The sequence below is a fragment of the Micropterus salmoides genome, unplaced genomic scaffold, assembly GCF_014851395.1.
Source record: "Micropterus salmoides isolate LMB-PRFRI ecotype aquatic unplaced genomic scaffold, ASM1485139v1 Ms_hic_scaffold_1, whole genome shotgun sequence".
Lineage (NCBI taxonomy): Eukaryota > Metazoa > Chordata > Actinopteri > Centrarchiformes > Centrarchidae > Micropterus > Micropterus salmoides.
Window position 1 is genome coordinate 55,737,738 of NW_024040040.1, and position 21,065 is coordinate 55,758,802.

At 42.3% G+C, this 21,065-nt stretch overlaps 2 protein-coding genes and 1 pseudogene across 2 annotated transcripts in view; 1 reads left to right on the forward strand and 2 right to left on the reverse strand.

Moving 5' to 3' along the window:
• The window catches only part of LOC119897362, a 48,066-nt pseudogene extending 32,502 nt beyond the window's left edge, over positions 1 to 15,564 (reverse strand).
• Positions 1 to 21,065, reverse strand: part of LOC119897314 (NACHT, LRR and PYD domains-containing protein 12-like) — a 609,009-nt gene that overhangs the window by 125,078 nt on the left and 462,866 nt on the right. The window lies entirely within an intron of this gene.
• The window catches only part of LOC119897331 (NLR family CARD domain-containing protein 3-like), a 30,941-nt gene continuing 17,438 nt past the window's right edge, over positions 7,563 to 21,065 (forward strand). The window contains exons 1-2 of the mRNA XM_038710955.1: positions 7,563 to 7,588; positions 16,957 to 17,115. Coding sequence (XP_038566883.1) covers positions 7,578 to 7,588; positions 16,957 to 17,115 — 170 coding nt within the window. The 5' untranslated portion in view covers positions 7,563 to 7,577. The remainder of the gene's footprint in view (positions 7,589 to 16,956; positions 17,116 to 21,065) is intronic.

Here is a 21,065-nt window from a genome sequence, read left to right on the forward strand (position 1 = left end):
GGAATACTTATTATTATTCCAAACACCTCAGTGCTTTATCTTCCTCATTATCTCTGATAAAGTCACTGTTTGAACAGCTCACTCTGTTTGTAGCTGCGTGGTGACGGAAGCTTGCGGCTGATTGGCGACTCAGCAGCCTGTGAGTGATGTCATCAGGTCACCAGCTGCTGATGTCATCACCTAGCCACAATTAAAATGACTTTAAAAAGACGTCTTTGGTTTTACCTTCCTGCTGCCGTCTTTCTCTGCTCGACCTGGATCACCCTCCAGGAAGGGCATCCCAAAAACACTCAGGTCCTGCAGAGACGCAGAGAGACTTTATAAACACACAGCGGTTGTTACCCTGAAATATTTTACAAAGGTAAATGGCCATTAAACACCCAAACACTACACTTAAACATGAAAGCCTACAGACTAATGTACAAGCTTATCAGGCGATAACCAAACATAAAAAAGAAAAAAATTATAAAACAATTATAAAATTAAAAGTTAAAATTTAAATGCTGAAATGTAAAATACAGAAGCGTCAATGTGTCCACTTTATTAGGTACACCTATACAGTCTAATCTGTTCTGCCATAAAGTCAACCGTGATTATTTAATAAAACATATATTCATATGTAAAGCTACACGTATAATTTAATTGACCCTTTTCCAACAATGTCAACAAAAATTCTGAGCTTCATAAAGACAGATGTTGCGACACAGCTGTTGTATTAGACTGCTTTATATTGTACAGGTGTGCCTAATAAAGTGGCCGCTTAGTGTAAATGCTTACATTAAAACAGCAAAATCTTAAATTTAAATATATATTTGGGAGAAAAATGAAAACATCGACAACAGAAAAAGAATTATTAAGATATAAATAATCTTTTTTATTTTCCTAGTTGGTTTTGAAGCTGGTCACAGATGTTTAGGAGAGTTCGGCTGCTGAAACACAGTGAAGAGAACTCGCTCTCTACACCTCAACTCAAAGTGATCCACCATTAGTCCAAACTGCAGACAGCAGCGGAAAGTCACAAATGAAGAAGTCGACGCTCCTCTCCTGATGCATCCTGGGAGAGTTCGTGGGGTAAACATAGAGGTAGTGACAGTCAGCAAAACGTCTGCCGAGAGACAAAATGTGTCCGTCTGACCAACCTGTTCTTATTCAAGGGCGTCGCATATGGACGCTTTGTCAAGCATCATTTATGTACGTAAAGAGCTCTGCGGTCAAGTTAACAAGAATGAATATGCAACTTCTGGTTAGACTTTCAAAATAAAACTAGTGGTTAACTAGGTTTAGTTGGTTAGATTTCAGAGAAGGTAACGGTTTGATAATAGAAGTTGCATAACACCACCAACAGGAAGCAACTGACCCGGTGGCCCAGTGGATAGCACGTGTAGCACGCATGTCCTCACAGCAAAAAGGTCCCGGGTTCGAACCTCGGTCATCTCGGCCTTTCTATGTGAAGTTTGCATGTTCTCCCAGTGTCTGTGGGTTTCCCCACCATCTAAAACATGTTGGGTAGGTTCTCCAGTCAGACCTGGTCCCCTTCTTGTTTAACACGGGAAGTGAACAAAGTGAAAGTCCTTACTCTGACTTTTCTGAAATTTATAGTTTTACCTGTGAAAGTGGGAATGGACTGGCCTGTCTGTCTGTCTCCCTACGACCTCATGATGTCGCTGAGAGGTCAGAGGTCGCAGACACAGGTAACCTCCCTGCGAGGCAGAGATGAGGGTTTATTCACCCCGTCATCCTCGCTCTGTGTTTCTCACATGAGCCTGAATATTTCTGGTTGCCATGGGAAACTGACGGCTCGGATCTGAGTGTGTCCGCCCACACGAACACACACACACAGCTGGGGTGATGTTCCTTTTACATTCTGCAGATTTTCTTCCTCTGAGCTTCACTAAAGTTTCTTGTCATGTTTCTTTAGATTTAGACTAATTATTGTCTGTCAGCTGATTTGGTTTTAAACTCATCAAGGCAGACGTGTTTCAACCTGTGGGGAAACATTTAAATTGATGAAACGTAAGACAAACATCTGATATCTGATGAATGATGTTTGCCTTTTTGTCTACAGACCATCTGAGGTCGAGCACGTTTCTTGTTTTGAGAAGCAGGCAGTCAAGTTTGTGCCGAACACTGTCGTGAAACCAACTGATGAGTAATGAAGATCTGGGAGGGAGAGTGAGTGCAGAGCCTTTCTGTTTTATTCACTGTGTGAAGGACACAGCAAACTTACAGTATTGTGCCTGTCATTTCCTGCCCTGTTCTGATTGGTTAGTCACACTGTGTTAATTTGGATAGAATTTAAACAGACCAATGAACCGTCAGCGGGCGAGTCTCACAGTGAGACCTCGGACCACATGAAGTAAAGAAACACGTTGTTTCTAACTGCGATCTACGACGACACCTGGAAGGGTTTTCTGATCGGCTTCAAAACTGTTTCACATCACTGCTGAGAAATAAATGTGCTGGAATGATCTGACGGCGCTGCGGTTCAGGATCGGATAGGTCTGGAGAAAGCAAACCCGCTAAAAATTACATTAACAAAACTGTTGATTCTGAACGTGTCACTAAAATGTTCAGTGAAAACGTGTTCATGTTTATCCGAAATATCTGATTTTGCAGCACCTTTCCCCACGATGGAAATGTCCCTTGTGGTGGGAAAAAGCGTGTTTAAATAAACAGCTCAAGCAAACACTCGTCTTTCTGTGAATTTTATTCAAGTCTTCTGCAGAAGGAACTCACAAGGACATCAGAGAGTATCATCCGAGCGAGCTGCAGTGTCACAGCTCATGCAGCTTTTATCTTAGTCTCAGGGTCGGAGTGCTGTCTCATCAGAGGAACGTGGTGTCTCTCAGCGTTCCCTAGGGGATCTACAGAAAGACACCCATCTATAACATATGCTAAAGCATCACACACATTTACCTCCATTGACCCAAGAGGCTGGAGGCCCCTAGTGAGATCAGTTACATGGCAGCGTTTTAAAGATGGTTACACCCTAAATCCATAAGACAAAGAGAATCCATGAATAGAATAATAGCAGTAGTTTGAATCTTGTGTCTGTCTCAGCTCTCATGGAACGATTTAGACACACAGAGAGCTGAACCTCCAGCAAAACAAAATAAATCCAATATTTTCCAGATATCCATAACCTGCTTAACAGAAGTGGGTTAAATGGTCACAGAGCAGCGGATACGAGTCGCCTCTTTCCTGATTGACAGGTCGCCATCAGCTTGTAGCCCCGCCCTAAAGCCTCCCCTGCTTCCTGGTCTCTGTTCCTCTAAATGGGACCATAATTTACTAAATGAACATCATGCTGTGTTGAAGAAGACTTGAAAGTAGCGACTGAGACCAGAAACTCATCAGGAAAGTGTTTACTGAGGGAATATTTTCTCAGAGACTGCAGCCGGAGGAGTCGCCCCCTGCTGGCTGCTGGAGAGGACGCAGGTTTAAAACCTCGTGAGAGCACGAGGTTGGCGCTTGGATATGCCATGAAGATTTAACATTTATATTCCAGCTGTGTGTGTTTGACGTCTGTGTGAGAAGAAGAGCTTTAAGAATAAAATACTTAAATAAAGAATTTAGAGCGCTCCTCATATCTGAACATAGTCAAGTCACGTTTTCCAGGAAACACTTTTTACAGATATCTCGACCTTTTCTTTCGAAAGTCCAGCGAGTTTTTATGCATAAACTGAGAATGTGCATAAAAACCTGGGGGCCACAGACCGACTGTGTGTGGAGGTTTGTCAGAGGTCGTTTTCCAAGGTTGGCTGGCGTGCGTGTGTGATGACGTCATGATGTTTGAGTCACAACTAAAGTGAAACAACAACGCGCTCAGACTCGACAATACTCGACACGCTCACCTCCTCAGGCTTCTAACAGGTCACACAAACTGCTGACGACCACACTGAGGTCAGAATCCATCTTTGGATGTCAGACTGCTGGTCGGACCAATACGCTCTCACTCCCAATAAAGATATGGACCCCTCACACTGGGAGCCCCTTAGAGTCACAGCCCAAGGCACTGGGGGAAACCCTGTCATTTATCAATGCTAAAGGTAGGTGTCGGATATTCAACATGAACGTCAGAGTAGGGAGGTGGCTGGTGTGGACTGTGGGCCAATGACCTGGACATTCAGCTTAAGGACCGGTGTTTGTTTCCCATGGGAAAATAATCATTTTGTTGGAGTTACGTAGGTTACGTAAGTAACGTGACTTCACTTACCTAAGTTAAGTCACGTAAGTAAAGTAGTTAATTTAACACAAACCACGATCTTTTCCTAAAACTAACCGAACTGCAACGTTTGACAACTTTAACCAATTGTTTTATTTTGAAAGTCTAACCAGGCGTTGCATATTTATTCTCGCTAACTTGACCACGGGCCCTACACGTGACGCTACAGGGTACCGAGGGCGTTAAAAAGCGTCGCCAAGGGAGTCTTGACAAAGTGTCCACATGTGGCGAGTTGGTAGTGAGAATGTGTCACTGGACATTTTCTACTTGCAGGATTAAAAACAACAGATGAATTAATGATGAAAAGAATCCGTACTACTTTCTCAGCGTGCTGACAGGGAGGCTAGCATGGCTCTAGACTCTTGTTCCATTAGCAAAGTACATACAAAACCTGCTGCAAATGCAATGGTGTATTAAGATCCTTTACTAAAGTAAAAGTACTAATAAAGGAATGTAACAGTAAACGTGTTTTGGTAAAGCTAAATGTACTAAATGATTGTATGTTGTTTTTCAACATTTTCCTCTGTAATGTGTTGTAGTAGAAGAAGAAAGTAACAATCAAGTACCTTGAAATTGTACTTGTCCTTGAGGACCTTCCAACACTGGATTTAAGAAACAAAACTACAACCTGTTAAACTGAAAGTCCTGTTAGTGTTAAAGCCGAGTGTTTGGGACGTTGTTTTTGTATGTATGTGTGACATATCACACATCCTGCATAGTATTTCCTTCAGAAAAATCTGAGCCAGACTGGTGAAACTGCAGAGTGTGAACCTTTAGACTCTTCAGCAGCTGACCTTCAATCAACATGATCAGGACTAAATTTGTGCTCCAGACTCTGAACCAAAGTGACAAAAGGCTTTTTTACCCGGTCACTCACAACCATCTCTTAAAAAAATATTCATCTTCATCAGAACGAACACACCCCTTAATCTGAACTTGAGTTCCCATAAATCCCAGAATCTTTCTTATTTATTAAGTAAAAACAGGAGACTTTACAATAAACCTTAGTTGAAGTAAATAAAGTCATAATAACCCAAAGACACTTATCCTGCTTATCTTTTTAAATAAGGAGACCTTGAAAGTTGAAACCATGTTTGAAGAAGACTGATTCTAAATCCTAAATATAACAGCAGACTGGTTTACACACAGTCAGACACACTCACTGTACCTTCTGCTCTTCAGTTTCCAGAAATCAATAATCCAGTAAATCAGTTCACTGCTCGCTCACACTCTGTCACACTCACACACTTCAGTCACTTTACTCTCTCTTTCACTCCTCCTCCCTCTTTCTGTCCCTCCCTCTCTCCATATCTGCCTTACTTCCTGTTGTTTTACAGTCTTGGTGTTTGCTAGTCAGTAACAGCACATTGTTGAGCACTGCAGTACCGCTCTTCAGCCTATAGGAGGCGTGTTTGAGTCATTCTCTCTCTGTGAGCTCCGTGTTTGGTCTCCACCAGCTCCTGAGGGAAATATCTGGCTCTTTAGCTTCTCTATGTTCACCAGCTGCTCTCTGCCTGAGTCTCGGCAGCTTTATCAGAAAACAGCGGCCCAACACCGAGATGGTTAAACACCCAGATTAACAAACCTCTTGTTGAATCTTTCGTTCACGCGCTCTCTCTGGTCGTCAGCTCCTCACAAACAGACTGAACGCGGCCGACGCTCTACATCTCAAAGTGTGGAGCCGCTCCAGATATCTGGCAAATGTGATTTTAGTGACAAAGGTTTCAACAACAATAAATGTCGATCTAGGCGTCGACACTCGGAGTCTCTGTGGTTTGGGTTCAATGCTGAGCGAAATGGAAACACGCTGTTTTAACTAAGAAGTCGGTAAGTAAAAAGTAAAAATAAAATACTTTGAGACGCGTTCCCGGGAAGTCCGTGAGGGCTTAGGGCCGTCCCACTGTCAAATCGTCACCTCACGATTTGACAGTGGGACGGCCCTAAGCCCTCACGGACGTTTTGAGCCCTTTTTAGACCCTTTTCGTAAGTCTGCATTTCTTGACGTTGGGATTGGTCCTTACTCTCTCTGTGTTTGTCTGTCTGAGTCTGTGGGCGTGGCTTTCCTTCCTCTCTCTCCTGGAGCCGCTGATTCCACACACCTGGTCTCAGTCCACCAATCATCTGCCCGGTCTGCTGCCTCCCAACACGCTTCTTTCTATTCGCCTCTGCCCACACCATCTTTCACCGCCATTACCTCCCGCCTGCCAAAACGTACCAGAAACTGTGTTTCCGCACACCATTTTGGATTTTGTCGCCTCGCTGCCAGCCTCCGGAGTTTAGTGGGAGAAGACCACAGGAAGCAGAGGCAGAAATACTCGCTGTTTCTGGATCAGATACACGCTGAATTAAACACAACACTAATTAATGAATTCAGCGTCTATTGTGTGTGTGTGTGTGACGGTATAATGTGCTCCTTTTATTGCATCCTGCTGAAAAACCTACGTTATAAACTCTGTTCATTCATCTATATCCTGGTCAACACTGAAGCTTGGTAGGCAGTTTAATTCTCTTTACATCCTGACAGCCATCAATAAATCTAATGCTCTGACACAGAAATGAAAAACAACAACAACAATATCTGTCGCAGGACTCTACGACGCTGATCACCTACCTGCCTACCTGCATGCACTCTGCCCGTGACACACGGTGCATGAGAACGTGTTTTGGGGGAGTGGTTCTGGAGGGAGGCCTGAGCGGAGGATGGTAACAGTCGCAGGAAAAATGTGTATGTGAACTCTTTGGAATCACCTGGATTTCTGCATAAACTGGTCACAAAATGTGATCTGGTCTTCATCTAATTGTTTCTATTTTCATCTCTGTACTTTCTCCGCCCTGCGCTGTGACTGTTTACTCTGTGTGTTCAATAAAAACTGGAAAACATATAATTGTTTGTGTGGAGTTAGTTTATCCAGGTGATTCCAAAGGATTCACAAACTTTTATCAACTCCTCAAACTGATATCTGACTATAACTTTAAATAAAAGTTAAGAGTATTCAGTATCACGTGCTGTGACCTTTGACCTGCAGCGAGGTCATCAGTAAAACGTCTCCTGACGGGGTCTGAGATCAGCTTGCAAAGCTTCAGCTCAGGCTCACTTTCGCCTCCTTCAATCGCTTTCCTGTGTTTTCCCCGCATTGGCGTTAAGCTAGCAGAGGTATCATGTAGCGCCAGGTGAACGGCCGGCCCTCGCCTCCATACAGTTTACATCCCTTCACCTGATAGGCTGACCTCTGACCAGTCTGATGAAAACTATCCTAATCCAGCCACACTGGCTGGACTGTCAGGGGATTCTATACAGCATGGTTTATTACCGCAGCCTTTGCTTCCTGCAATCTCCAGCGCGTTTCTCCTGATGACCTTCAGGTTTGGACATTTTCTTTATTCTATTAATATAAATCTGAGACTAAAATTAATATTTAGAATTTACACAACTTGATCTGTCGTTGCTTCAGTCTCTAACCCAGTTAACCATCTCACGAAGCTGTTTTTAATCCGCTGCTCCAGCCTTTCTATTCCTCTCTGCTTCCGTCCTTCAGAGCTCGGACTGTTTGTTGGACGACAGACAGATTTAAACAGATTACAGAAGAGTTAAAGTAGAAACACAAACACAGTCTGATCTAATCCTCCGCCACATAAACACAACCAGGCGACGCTGTTCTCAGGTCAGATTGAGGGCTGATAGCAGCAGTTTATGGTGGTTTGTGGAGGTGAATCATTAAACGGCCGCTCAGGCGTCTGTCGTAAATATGATGTTAATCTGAGGGAAGCGTCCGCACAGACACAAAGTGAATTTATCCACGTGCTGAGGGTTCTGTTAGTGTTAATGTTTTCTACAGCGGGCGTTATGTGTTGTCATGTGAAACTGGAACAAAAGCAGCAGCAGGAGGAGAATCAAAGTCTGTTTTTATCTGTTTTTTTTCATGTGCTTTCTATTTTTATGACATGGTTTTATTTTGTGTTCATCCTTTAGAAGCATGTTTCTCTTCTCAGGTCTTAAGTTTCTCTTCTCAGGTCTTAAGTGGGTCATAAATAAAATCAGGATGAATGATTGGTGAGAGCTGAGGATGAAGGACGCGTCGTAAAGCGCGTTATCGCTCAGACTGTGAACTCTGGACGCTCTGAGCGTTCTGATCAGCTGATAACAGCGTTGCTCGTTCATTGCCTGCAGGAAGTCACCGTGTCCGGCCTAGAAATCCTTCCTCCGTCTGAATCACCAGTAAAACCACAGCTTTTACATTATTAAACAAAGCAAACTTTCAAACTTTACAGCTGCTGGTTTTATTCGACTCTGGGTCATAAAAGTGACCCGAAGGTGGAAATAATCACTCAGCAGATCTTAATCATGTTTTTAACTGTTTCTCTGCACTTCGCTGTTCTGCTGCTAAATACAAAACTACACCTTTACAAGCCGTCTGTCACATTAATAAGTGTGTAAATCAGACTGATTACGACCGTCTGAGCTCCAAACTCTCAGTCATATATGAATCAACACCCTCTGAACGTCCACTATGAACACATAATAACGCAGCTGACCGGTCACCATGACGATTACAACAGTAAGATGAGCAGCTGTGCGGGAGAACTGCTCTCAGTTTTACACAGACGGAATTCATTTGAGTAAATCTCTCACAATCAACAACAACAACACGAGCTGCTGCGTTTTCACCAGAGAACTCACAAATATGCACTTCCCGTGACTCTGTGTGAGCGTGCGCCCGCATGCTTCACTCTCACCTCGTCATCAGATGCTTGGTGAGAATCAGATGAAGTGACGCTGACTCGAGTGCTTCTGAGGATGTATTGACAGAAATGCAATATAAGATCCATAACTACGTTCTCAGTGGTGGATAATTTAATTAATGTTAAAATACACAGTTTTTACTTCAATGTTCACTTAATTGTTTTCAAATATTAGTTTTAAAAAGTATTTTTTATTTATTTGTTTTATTAAAAACTTCATTACCGTAACGTGTCTGAACAATAATTTAGCTATTTTGCTCTCTTACAGCACAATAAATAAAATATTGAATAGATAAAAAACATTTGAAAATTGTCTCTATTAAAATAATATTTATTTCCAATAGCAATTCTGATACATTTCTAAAACATTATTTCTTCTATATATAATTAATTACATAACACATTTTCACATCTCTCAAAACGACTAAATATATTTATAAATTAAGTTTTATTGAAAGGCAAAGTTCCACAGAGCACCGAAGATTCAAGATGGCTACAAGGCCAGATTATCTGTTAACATTTGATCGCTAAAGTTTCTACTTTTGCTTTCTTACACCCCTCTTACCCCACCATGCGAGTACACACTGTAGTATTACTCTAACAAATATTCATTATGAACATAACAATGCAAAGGATAGTGTGGGAATGTAGTGATGGAGTATTATTTTTTGCTAAGTCATTGTGTTTCCCGCCATTTTATGCTAGCTAAGCTAAAGTGCATTCATTACCGGGACACCAATCTTTCATTACAGGGACATTTGCTGCCTGTTACGGTAATGAGTTATGATGTTACGTGATTAATATATTTTTGTTTTAGGCCAGCAGGGCTGAGCAATAAAACAGTAATAATTATAATAATTCTTGCAAAATGACTTTCCTCAATAACAATATAACAAATGTTTAATATATCGTCAATAATTGTTTGATTCAATTCGTTTGAATCACGAATGAATTAGCTCTTAATTTTTCCTACCAAGATATTTATTTTGTTGAGGAAAAAGGGAATGAAAAAAGATTTGCTAATAATGTTCCTCCTCAGCAACATGCAAAACATGTAATAAACAAAACACAATGTGCTTTAGAAACTAGGGGTGTGAATCTTTGGGCACCTCACGATTCATTTAAATTACGATTCAGAGGGCTGCAATGCGATTATAAAACGATTATCGATGCATCTTGATGCATCTTTTTTTTCAATACAGGATCTCTGGATAATTACTAAGCATTTAATTTACACGTTAAAATCTAAAACATCTCCCAATTAGCTTAAAAGGACTAGTTTGTGTCCCTAATTAACTTCATTAACTTCATCTCCAAGGTCCCTCATTTCTTTAACAGCCAGCTGTCAGACTCCTCTGAACACTGAAATATAATTATCAGGATGTTCAGTCTGTGTACAGGACAGAGCTGCACACCAGTTTAGTCTAAGCTTCTACCTGATGATCTCAACCCATGACAAGTAATTTAGTAATGACATAAAGCTGAGCTAATTAATATTACTTCATTACTAATTTAGCTAACATTACATAACGGCTAAAACTTCACTGCACGTTTACTGCCAGACTGAAAGTTACTGCAAGTATTTTTCTCTGCTAACTTTCCCCGTCATGTGATGCCGCTCGCTCCCTCTCATTCGCTCACAGGATACAGGAGAGCTCGCTTGCACCATTGACCAATTAAGAACTGTAGTGTAGTGTTTTAGTGTTGGTGTTTTTATTAAAACTTATATACTTCTACTGTGCATGTTCCTGTATTTGCTCTGCGAAGACTCCCAGTCTATTTTCCGCCGCCCCTGTTACTTTCAGTAGTAGTTCCACCTTGTTGTCGGCCCATGCAACACTGCGAACACTCATACTGCACAACTGCAGAGTAGATAATCTGCTTCCTGGTTACAGGAATGTTTGATGATAAATTATTTTTCACTATTGGCATAGTTTTAGGGCTGGACAATAAAACAATAATGATAATTGTCGCAATATAATTTTCCTCAATAACAATATAATAAATCTTCAATATATCATCAATAAATATTTGGTTTAATTAATTTGATGATTATGATGATTATGAGGCCACGATGAGATGGTAAAACGATGTATTTTTCTCACTGTGAGACTACTTGGTACTTTTAAAGCAAAGTATTTGTACCAATCCAAAGAAGTAGGTAGTAATGAAATGCAGATATTTAATGTTACTTCATATAAATGTAGCTAACATAGCATAGCATTATTCCATTATTCCAGCATAAATTACTGACCTCTGCTGCGGTTTTTAGTATAGAGTCAGATACATGTTGAACTATGCACTTTACAGTGCTGCAGCCAAACCACGTTCACTCCACCTTAATATATCTGTTCCTGTTTTTGTCTCGTCTAGCGTAGTCACATGTTTGTTTCTTCTAACTTGATTATTGTGATCTTGTGTTGAGCACCGTGGGCCTTGAGAAACGGCTTTTCGTTCATTTGTGTACTCGATATGTGGATGAATGACAACAAACGAACTTGAAGTAGCAGCAAAAAAGCGTCCTGCTCAGCTTCCAGACCGCAGTCTGAAGAGGAGATGTTAGCTAGCACTAACCGCCTTCACTTTTCCAGCAGTTGGAAAACAGACAGACTTAAATTAACGGACACGCTGTGACCTGCAGCGTACATTTACTGCCAGACTGAAACATGACATGGCGCTCATCTTTTCCTCCTCTGCTTTCAGCGTCACCTACTGCCGCCTGTCCTGTAGCTGTCCTATAAAGAATGAGGAGAGGACGCTAGCTAAGCGCTGCCGTGCTGCACAGTGAAAATCATTAACGTTAGTCTGATTTTATTGATCATGTCAAAGTTTAGTAGCAGCGCTCATTAAACAGCTGTCTGTCTGTGCTGAACAGGGAGAACCACACGTCTCCGTTGTGTTCACACCACAGACGGTCCGGAGCTGCACTTCCACATTTCTGAGTTCCGCCTTTTTCGTTCTGTCAACATTACATTATCAGTTAACCTCTAGATAATCCATTATTGACATTTGTCAATGGATTCAGAATCGTCCAAGTCCGCATCGCGATGCATCTAAAGATCAGTTATTTTCCACACGCCTACTGTGCACTTGTAAAAGGAGGGGGGAGCGGTGGCTGAGCTGTTGGTTGCACTTTGCATCTCTCACCACTAGATGTCACTAAAACGTCCACACTGAACCTTTAAAACTCCAGTCTGACTTTTCGCACACAGCAGGGCCGAGTTCAGCGCCAACAAGGGAAACGGTGGTGTCTCGAACGCCCTGTTGTGTACGCAAGCGTGCTGCGTTTTCCTGCCTTTTTTACTCCATTGTGTTTACAAACTTGTCGCAGCTGATTGGGTAACACCTGAGACACGCCCACCAAAAGGGAGAAATCCTAAAACGTTGCGAACCGTTTTGAGATTGAACTCGGTGCACCCAGGTGCGCCTCTTAGCCCCGCCCACCTCCTCCTCATAGACAGTCAAAGCCATGACATCACTTCCTGTCTACCCTTTGTAACTCCCATTCAGCATTTCTTTAATCCGACTAGGGCTAAAGTGATAAACCACGGTAGACTTCGCAACAGTAATTATTACCATTACAAATTTAAATGATCATGATAACCGTTTTATTATCGCTCTTACTCCTCACGGTAAACGCTGTCCAGCCTCCACCAGAGTTAGCAACAGTCTCCCAGAGACAGGCGCAGCATGAACAGCGAAAACCGTGGGAGGGTCAGAAACAACACGGCAGAGACTTTTCAGCCGAGTCCTCAGAGGACTAAGACTGAAGCGTTGTATTCTGGTTTTTATAGAAGAAACCTGCTGCGAAACGGGGCAATCTGATGAGTCATCTTCGTACCACCACCCACGACTCGCTAGTGAATGCAGTGTCAGTTAACTGTCAGCTGAATGCATGATGTGAGGACTTCAGAATGAGGGAACGTGTCCTGCTTTGTCTGTCTGAAGCTCTCAGTGTTGCTGCTCTTGTCTCTGCAGCTGATGACACGTTACGTAGTTTAGTCTCCAACCAACACATCTTGTTCACTTAAAATCCGACAGTCATTGAACTGGTTATAAATGTGCTTCAGCAGGAGAAACTCTTCAGACTCCTGAACAAGACTTCTCTGTGTTTATGTCAGTCGTGCACGGGGCCAAACTTCATAACGTTTTGATGCTCATTTGATGGTTTTCATCACTACAATTGTGATGTGAAATTTTCATTCCGTTTCTCTAAAACAGAATTTTAAAAAATGGATTCAAAGACAAAACAACTTTTAGAAACAGAAGCCTTAAGGATTTGAATTCAATTGAAGTCATTAACTTAGCTTTGTCTTTGTTCATAAAACTCTCCAACGCTCTCTTCTAAAGTCATTAATCTAAGTCTGAAACCTTTTCCAGTGTTCGGTCCTCTCTGCCCCGCTGTCATTACAGACAGTGAACTCACCGCAGACACTGGACAGGATGTGACATCAGGACTCGTCCTGAGTGGTTGTATCTGCTCATGGATCATTTCAACATGAGAGGAAGTGCCAGACAGCAACATCAGAGGTTTCCTCCCCGCTGCGCATCACTCAGACGCTGAAGGTCAAACAGGAAGTGTGACAGAAAGCCAAGCTCAAAGCTTGTTGATATTTTACTGAAACGCCACTTGTGTCCCACAGAAACCTCTCCTCTCACTGCTCTGTGACCAGCATCGCTCTCCAAAGGAAACCACGTATCTCCAAATGCGGCTATTTGAATTCTCGCAGATAAACTTTGGGATGAAGTGTTTGAGGAAGTTCTCCTACTTTCAAAATGAAGGTTTAAACCTCTGCTGAATGTCACCAAGATGACAGCAACACGCCTGCAGAAAATATTTAAATGCATATCAAGAAGTTTAAAGTTGGTCCACAGCTGAGTTTTAGTGCACGGAAAGTTATTTCTGTTTAATTAAAACATATAAAATGTGCGGTCCTTTAATCCAGTAAGGGTCAAACAGACTGGAACTTACAGGCATGTGGAGTCTCAGCGGCCTCCTCCTCTTCTTCCTGCAGCTCCTCTCCTCCTCCTCCTCCTCTCTCCTCTCTGTGATGCTCATCTCAGAAAAACTCCAAATGTCCAGGAGACCACACTGTACTGCTGTAGTACTGCTACTGTACTGCTGTAGTACTGCTACTGTACTGCTGTAGTACTGCTGTAGTACTGATGCTGCACTGCTGTAGTTCCCTTGATGATCTGGTCTCACTGTGATGTCCAGCAGGTGTGTTTTAAACACTTCGTAATATTATTCCTGCAGTATTCTTCAGTGGTACTTCAACATATATTTCCTGTATCAGTTCTGTGCTGCAGTATTACTGTAGTGCACCTGTAGTCTGGACTTTATGACCTGTGGCTACAATAAAGAAGTTCCAAATGAGCTCGTGCTCTGCAGGCGGCTGCCTCAGATACTAACTAATATACTTTAAAATATAAATACAGAAACGCCATATCTCCTGTACAATCGGCGATGTGAACCCGCTGCAGGGCGGAGGACCGTCGGTCCTTTCCCCGCTGATCGGAGCCACAGAGGCCGAGCAGCAGCTCTGCTGACGCGGCTCCGGCGGCTCGAACTTCCCGGTGTTCGGTTCGTGGGGGAGACGCAGATCTCCGGTTTCTGTCAGGTGAATCCCCGGGAACGCAGCCCGGCGGCGCGTGGCCCCACGACGGAGCAGCGGACAGCAGCGCGGACACGGATTACGCACGGCGCAGCGCGCGCGCACTGGTTTGGAGGAGAGACGATACTACTGTTACTATGACTACTGCTAATGTCACTGCACAACTACTACTGGCCTGCTATTAATGTCACTGCACTGCTGCTGTGCTGAGTGTAAATCCTACAACTAAGAAACAAAACACGGAGCAGCTGCTAAAATATTCAGGATGCATCTGTACAGATTTTACAAGCCCAGACTGACCTCCAGCACCTGAACCAGCTGCAGCCTGAAACTACAGCTTCATCTGCACGATGACTTTCAACTTTCAATACTTTGCGTGTCAGTGGATGAAACAGTGGGGTGTTTTGGACAGCAGGGGGCGCTGCTGTTTAAAGAATGACGTTCCCTTCCTTCTTAGTACTAATCATCTATTTTCTTTGTCCTCTCAGTTCATTTTGTTGATGATGACTGAGCTAAATATTCTCAGTTGATGGTTTAGTCTATGAAATGTTTTTCAGAGATGAGCTTCCGTTTGCTTCTATTGTCTAACAGTTTAAAACTGTTACATGATCGATTTACTGTCATATTTCACAAAGAAACAGCAGATCCTCACATCTGAGCAGCTCTGAGCAGCAAACAAAGACAGTAAACAGTGACTGTGGCTGTAATGTGTTGTTTTGGACAGCAGGTGGCGCTGCTGTTTAAAGAAATGTTCAAACTTTTCTCTTCCTCCTTTTTTACTACTGATCATGTATTTATATGTCTGTCTGCTGGTGTGACTGCTTTCATTTCCTCCCTCAGGTTTATCTCACTGATCTTTTCGTGTGAGATAATCTTTCTGTATAATCTGCTGATATTCTGGATCAGACTGGAGAAACTTGTTGACGTCATGTGATGTAAATCTCCAGTCTGACTTCTACACGGACTGATATGTTTCCTCCATGTTGCTGTAAATGAAGCCTGTTTGTTGGATTTCTTCTGTGAGGGTGAAACTAAATCTGATAAAAAGAGTGACATGAAGAAAGAAATCAGAGGATGTGTGTTTTATTTTTCAGTTCTAATGTAAAGTCACTGTTTCCAGACGTAGACGTAGCGCCTCTGCTCGCTCTGAAGGTTATGTTTTATTTCATGAATACCTTTTTATGTAATTGGAGGTCTTTGTTTCAGGTGAGTTGATGCTTTTATTCTGAAGGAATCCACGGTTTGTTTCGGCTTTAAAATGATTCTGTAAGTGATTATGTTGACGGACGGCGGCGCTGAAGCTTTATGAGTGAACACAGTTCATAACTTCACCGACTGTGTGTTGGTGTCGGAGCTCAGGTGACCTACACTCAGCACTGTCCCTGAACACATCCTGTGTGACACAGGTGGAGCGGTCAGGCGGCTGCTCAGCTCCACCTGCTGTGTTCACATATGTGAAGGGTTTTACAGGTGGAGGGCCACACCTGCCAGTAAAGGTCAGAGTCCATTCTGTCAGAGCAGCAGAGCAGGAGGTGAAAACAGGGTGAGTGTTTTAGCTTTCTAATCATCTCTCTGTCAGAATCGGAGGCAGCGGTCTCTCTGTGCACTGTGGAGGGAACAAGAGTCAGAACCAACTCTTTGACTCTCCTGTGGATACAAAGTCTGACTGGAGACTTCTGATAATTATTTCTGTTGTGTTTTAGATAATCGGCCCTCAGAGAGGTCGGGCCTCTGACAGCATTCACAGTTCAAGCCTCTCAGCCGGTTGTGAAACTTCCTGTTCCTGCTGGTTCAACACGCTACTGCATCAACAGACATTTCCTCACAGTGAAATTAGGAAACATTAAATTTAAGTAAACATATTAAAGAATGAACTTCTTAAACACTTTTTCTCCACTGATGTTCTTCCTTTTAGATTTAGGAGCTCGAAGCATCTGCAGGATCTGGCTGAGTTTAAACTCAGGTTGTCCGTCTTCAGTCTTAGTTTTATGTCTTCATGTCAGGGCGTTGTCTTTATTATGGTCAAAGACGCTTCACACCTCCTTCAGACTGACACAGTGGCTCCTCCTGATCAGGTCAGACAGGGTCACGTGCTGCTCCTTTTAGTGACTCTCACAGGGCTGTGGAGTCACTCTTGATTAATGTTCACTCTGTTATTCTGTGCGACAGAAAAATACAAACCTTACCTGACGCGTACAGTATCCTGAAGTCCAAGCTGACCTCGTCTTCAAATGCTGTTTCCTGTTTTCTTTCCAGAGGCTTCTGAGCCATCATGTGTCACACCATCATCACAGTTAAATAATGTACATGGTTTTCATTAAACTAATGTAAAATCAATAATTATTTATTATAGTGTGGATGTGTGTTTGTCTCCAGTGTCACTGGTTTACCTCTCAGACTTGAGAAGATGAGTGATTTGGAGGAAGACAAGGACAGATCAGAGTCTCCAGGATCCAGCTGTCTGTCTATGAAGAGTGACCCGTCTACAGGAAAACCTCCAGACTCCAGTAATGAACCTGGACCCTCAGACACAAAGTAAGAGACCAACATAAATATTCACCTCCTGAGCCATTAAAACACACAGCAAAGTTTAACGCAGCCCTGTTAAGAAGAAAACCCTTCTCACCACATGGAGACATGTTGTTAATGAACTCAGATTGGACTCAAATACAGGACAGGAAACGATTAAACTTAAGTCAAATCAAATCTGTTTATGTTGCACATTTAAAACAGTGCGCTACACACAGTCCAGCAGAACATGAGTACACAAATCATAAAATGATCTCCTGCTGACCTGTCAACTCAGAAATACCCACCCACACAAAACAAGAGAGGGCAAGATGGGGGAGCAGGCTAGCTATAGTCCTGAGAGAACAGGGGCCCGGACCACGAAGCAGGATTTGAGCTTATCCAGGGAACTTCGGGGTTAACTGGGTTTTCAGCACCACGACGGTGGTTCACTGGTGCTGAAGCGCTAACCTGCTCCGGAGCAGGTTCTGGTCCAGAACAGAGATCAGCTCTATGAAAACGCCGCCTACTGACCAATCAGCTCTCTGGAAAATGACATCGCCATCTGTAGGAGATCCCGCTGTTTGATTGGCTGCTTTGTTTGCTGCGGTGATGTGGAGAAACTGACTGAACAGTAAGCACGCATCTTACATTTTTTATGTGCTACCAAGTCCGTTTCACACAGCCCTGAAAATAAAAGTCTTTTATTTTATTGAACATAAAAGCATACAGTTTAATATGAATGTGTTTATTTTAGTTAGTAGCTGTCTTGTATTTCAGAGACTGGTCATGTAGCTCCACCTTTTGCTACCTGTGCAGGTAATGTGGGGAGTTTTCACTAAATGTTGATATCCAGTCTTTCACCACTATCTGAACACCTTTTATACCATTAAAGACTTTTCATTTAGTTGCTTTATAAAGTTGTATTTAGAAAAATGTATGGAACACTTTTCAAATCAAATAAATGAATCTGATGTTTGAAGTTCTTAAAATGAGGTGGAGCGACCACTTATTCTGCGCCCGAGGCTTTTAATGTGGAAACGCTGACACACAGCTGAGCTGATAGAATAAGCACAGTTTTCTCTTGGTTTGTAAAATCTGACGCTCTGCTGCCAGTGGACTGGGAAATGTGTGACTGCCTTTCCCGATCGGGATTGTTAGGGTTTGTTAAGGCTAGTTAACAAAAAGATATCCTTGGTGAGGCTGAACTTGCTTCGTGGTGCAGGCCCCAGGTCGGACTTGACTCTGCTTTTAGAAGACAGCACAGTTGTGGCACATCTTATATCATGGGAGTTTGTTCTATAGAGTGGGCCCACGATAATGAATGCACCTTCTAGATTTAACCTGCTCACTGGGTGTCTGAGACAGCAAGTTCAGTTTTGAGTGGCTCTCTCTTCTCTTACCTCTGTTGTTTAACTGCAGAAGGTTTTGGGTCGAGCAGTATTTGATCTCACTGACACAATTGTCAAGATAAATTATAGGGCTGAGGTCGTCATGTGAAAGCAAAATATACAATTGTGGCAAGTGGCAGCACAACAAATGTTACAATTGCCCGTTTAAAAGAGACACACAAAACGTCCTGCCTGTTGGAAAGGAAGACGGACGGTTAATGACACGGCTGCCAAAAGAATTTTCTAGTCTACTGATTGAAGCAACCTCATGTATGTTTTGTGCCCCTACACTTTCAGTCATAAATAAGAACAGCTATACATTTGGTATGATTACATTACTTATGAAAAACAATCAACTTGACAATTTTGTCAAGTGGGGTGATGGTGCAATGGATAAGATGCCTGCCTTTGGTGTGAGAGACCTAGGTTCAGTCCCCCATTGTGTCCTTGAGTAAGACAATTAACAGTTGTTACTTACTGTATAGCAATTGCAAGTCGCTTTGGATAAACGCATCTGCTAAATGAATAAATGTAAATGTGCTAACACAGAAAACCAAGTAATATTACTTACTTGTCCAACAGAAAGAAGGCCAGCTCGGCGTCTGTCGTGCAGGTTTTGACATCTTGCTTGGTCACTATCTCTTTCCCTTCTTAGCTTATTCTGTAACTGTCCTCTTCTGTCTCTTTGCCTCTGCCATTGTTAGGTCAAACTAGAGTTTAAACATAACGGGTCTTAGTTGGACTGACAAATGGAATGTTTAGAGATGGCGGTAAGCCAAAGTCTGGAGAGGTGGCCGGTTTTTCACCTAATGGAAAATAAATGATGAACTGCACTGATGGAACTCAAGACAAAATAAACTAGTGCATCTGCAAGAATAAAAAAGGAGAAAAATAAACAGCTGTTTGGTCATTGAGTGAAATCTTGTAAAACATGGGAAGCTGCACATATCTGAGAGAAAGACTTACCAGCCATTAGCTACAATTATCATCAGTCTCCCTATTATAAGTCAGTGTGTCATCAAAGTGAGATTGAAGCTGTTATTTTAAGATAAATCACTACATAAAGTTGATTTGAAGTGTTGTGAATCACGGTCCAAAGGCTGCAGTAAGGTCTATTCATATTAGGATGGAAGATTTGTTTGCAGCACTGTGGATCGTTGACTAATTTTAAGGGAGCTGTTTCAGGGCTGAGGTTAGTCCTGAAGCCAGACAGTTACTCATCATACAGATGGTGGAGTGACAGGTAATTATGCAGCTGTTTGTTGACAACCTTTTCGAGTATTTTACTAAAAACAGGGACAATGGAGATTGGTCTGGAGTTGGTCATCAAAGATGTTCTTTTTCAGTAATGGTGAAATAACAGAATGATTGAGCCTCATGATTGTGAACCAGTTATTACAATATTCAACATGCCATGCGACAAAGTGGAATACACGTTTGAAACATTTTGTGGGAACTGGGTCAAGCTGGAGTTTAGCTGCTGCACCATCTCTTCTAGATCAATAGAGGCATTAGGTGGATAATAATGCATTGTGCTCACAGTGGTGTGATGATGTTAGGGCATTAGGTGAAGGAGAAGTGGAGTTGGAGTTTGGGAATAATAGAAGATGAAGGGATAAATGCACAAGTAGTCTGGCCAAAGAATAACCTGCAGTAGTCTACGCTATAAATATTAAATCGATTATTTCTTAAAGTAGCCATATGCTGCACTCATAATGCAGATTAGCCCATTCAGCTGGTCTTTACTGTTCGGTGCTGGCAGACACATATGACAACAGAGCAGAAAGACTTCAGAGCATTACTGCCCCTTTAACACTGGACAAAAACCCACTAACACCCGCTAACATCTTGCTTTTGTCTTCAGTGTGAAAGGTTACAATTGGCAATAAGTGGCATTCACTCCTGGGTCAAATGACTCGGCAGTAGTCACAGGAATTTATCAGCTACAACTCCGATCGGCAGTGATGTAAACCTGGTGCTTTTCCACCATAACTCATTTATTTGTGGATGTCAATGAATGTCTCATCCATATTCTTATGTAGTATTAGCAAGCTAAGCAACGCGCTGTGATGTCTTTCAGAGCACACAAACGCTATAAACACAGCTGCCCAGCATCATGCTGTAAACCAGTGTGATGCAGAAAGATTCCCATTTTTCCCATGTATCAGAGGAAGCGAGTTTATACCGAAAAGCAGAAACTGCTTCCTTCAAAAGGCCTTCAACCAACAGCCCAATGGAAGTATGGGCCAAACACTGTCTGCTACATTAAATACATCGTAGTTTCCTGAGCGCTGTTGTGTGGAAATAACACAAAGGAAAACTGATAAAGCTGTGAAAACTGTGAAAACTGTTTAAGGAATCTTGTAAGAATATAACTCTGTTGCATCTGATCTGTTTCATATCTGTAATCCAAAAATGTAATGAATTTTGAAATGATAAGGCTGCTAAAATTCTCTTCATGGAGTCACAGTGCCCTCCAGAGGACACAATAAAGTACGACCCTTCCACATCACATAACCTGACCTTATTTCTCTTTGTTACTGAGAGGAAACCCCTCCACTATAAACTTCTTTTAAGTAGTTGTTC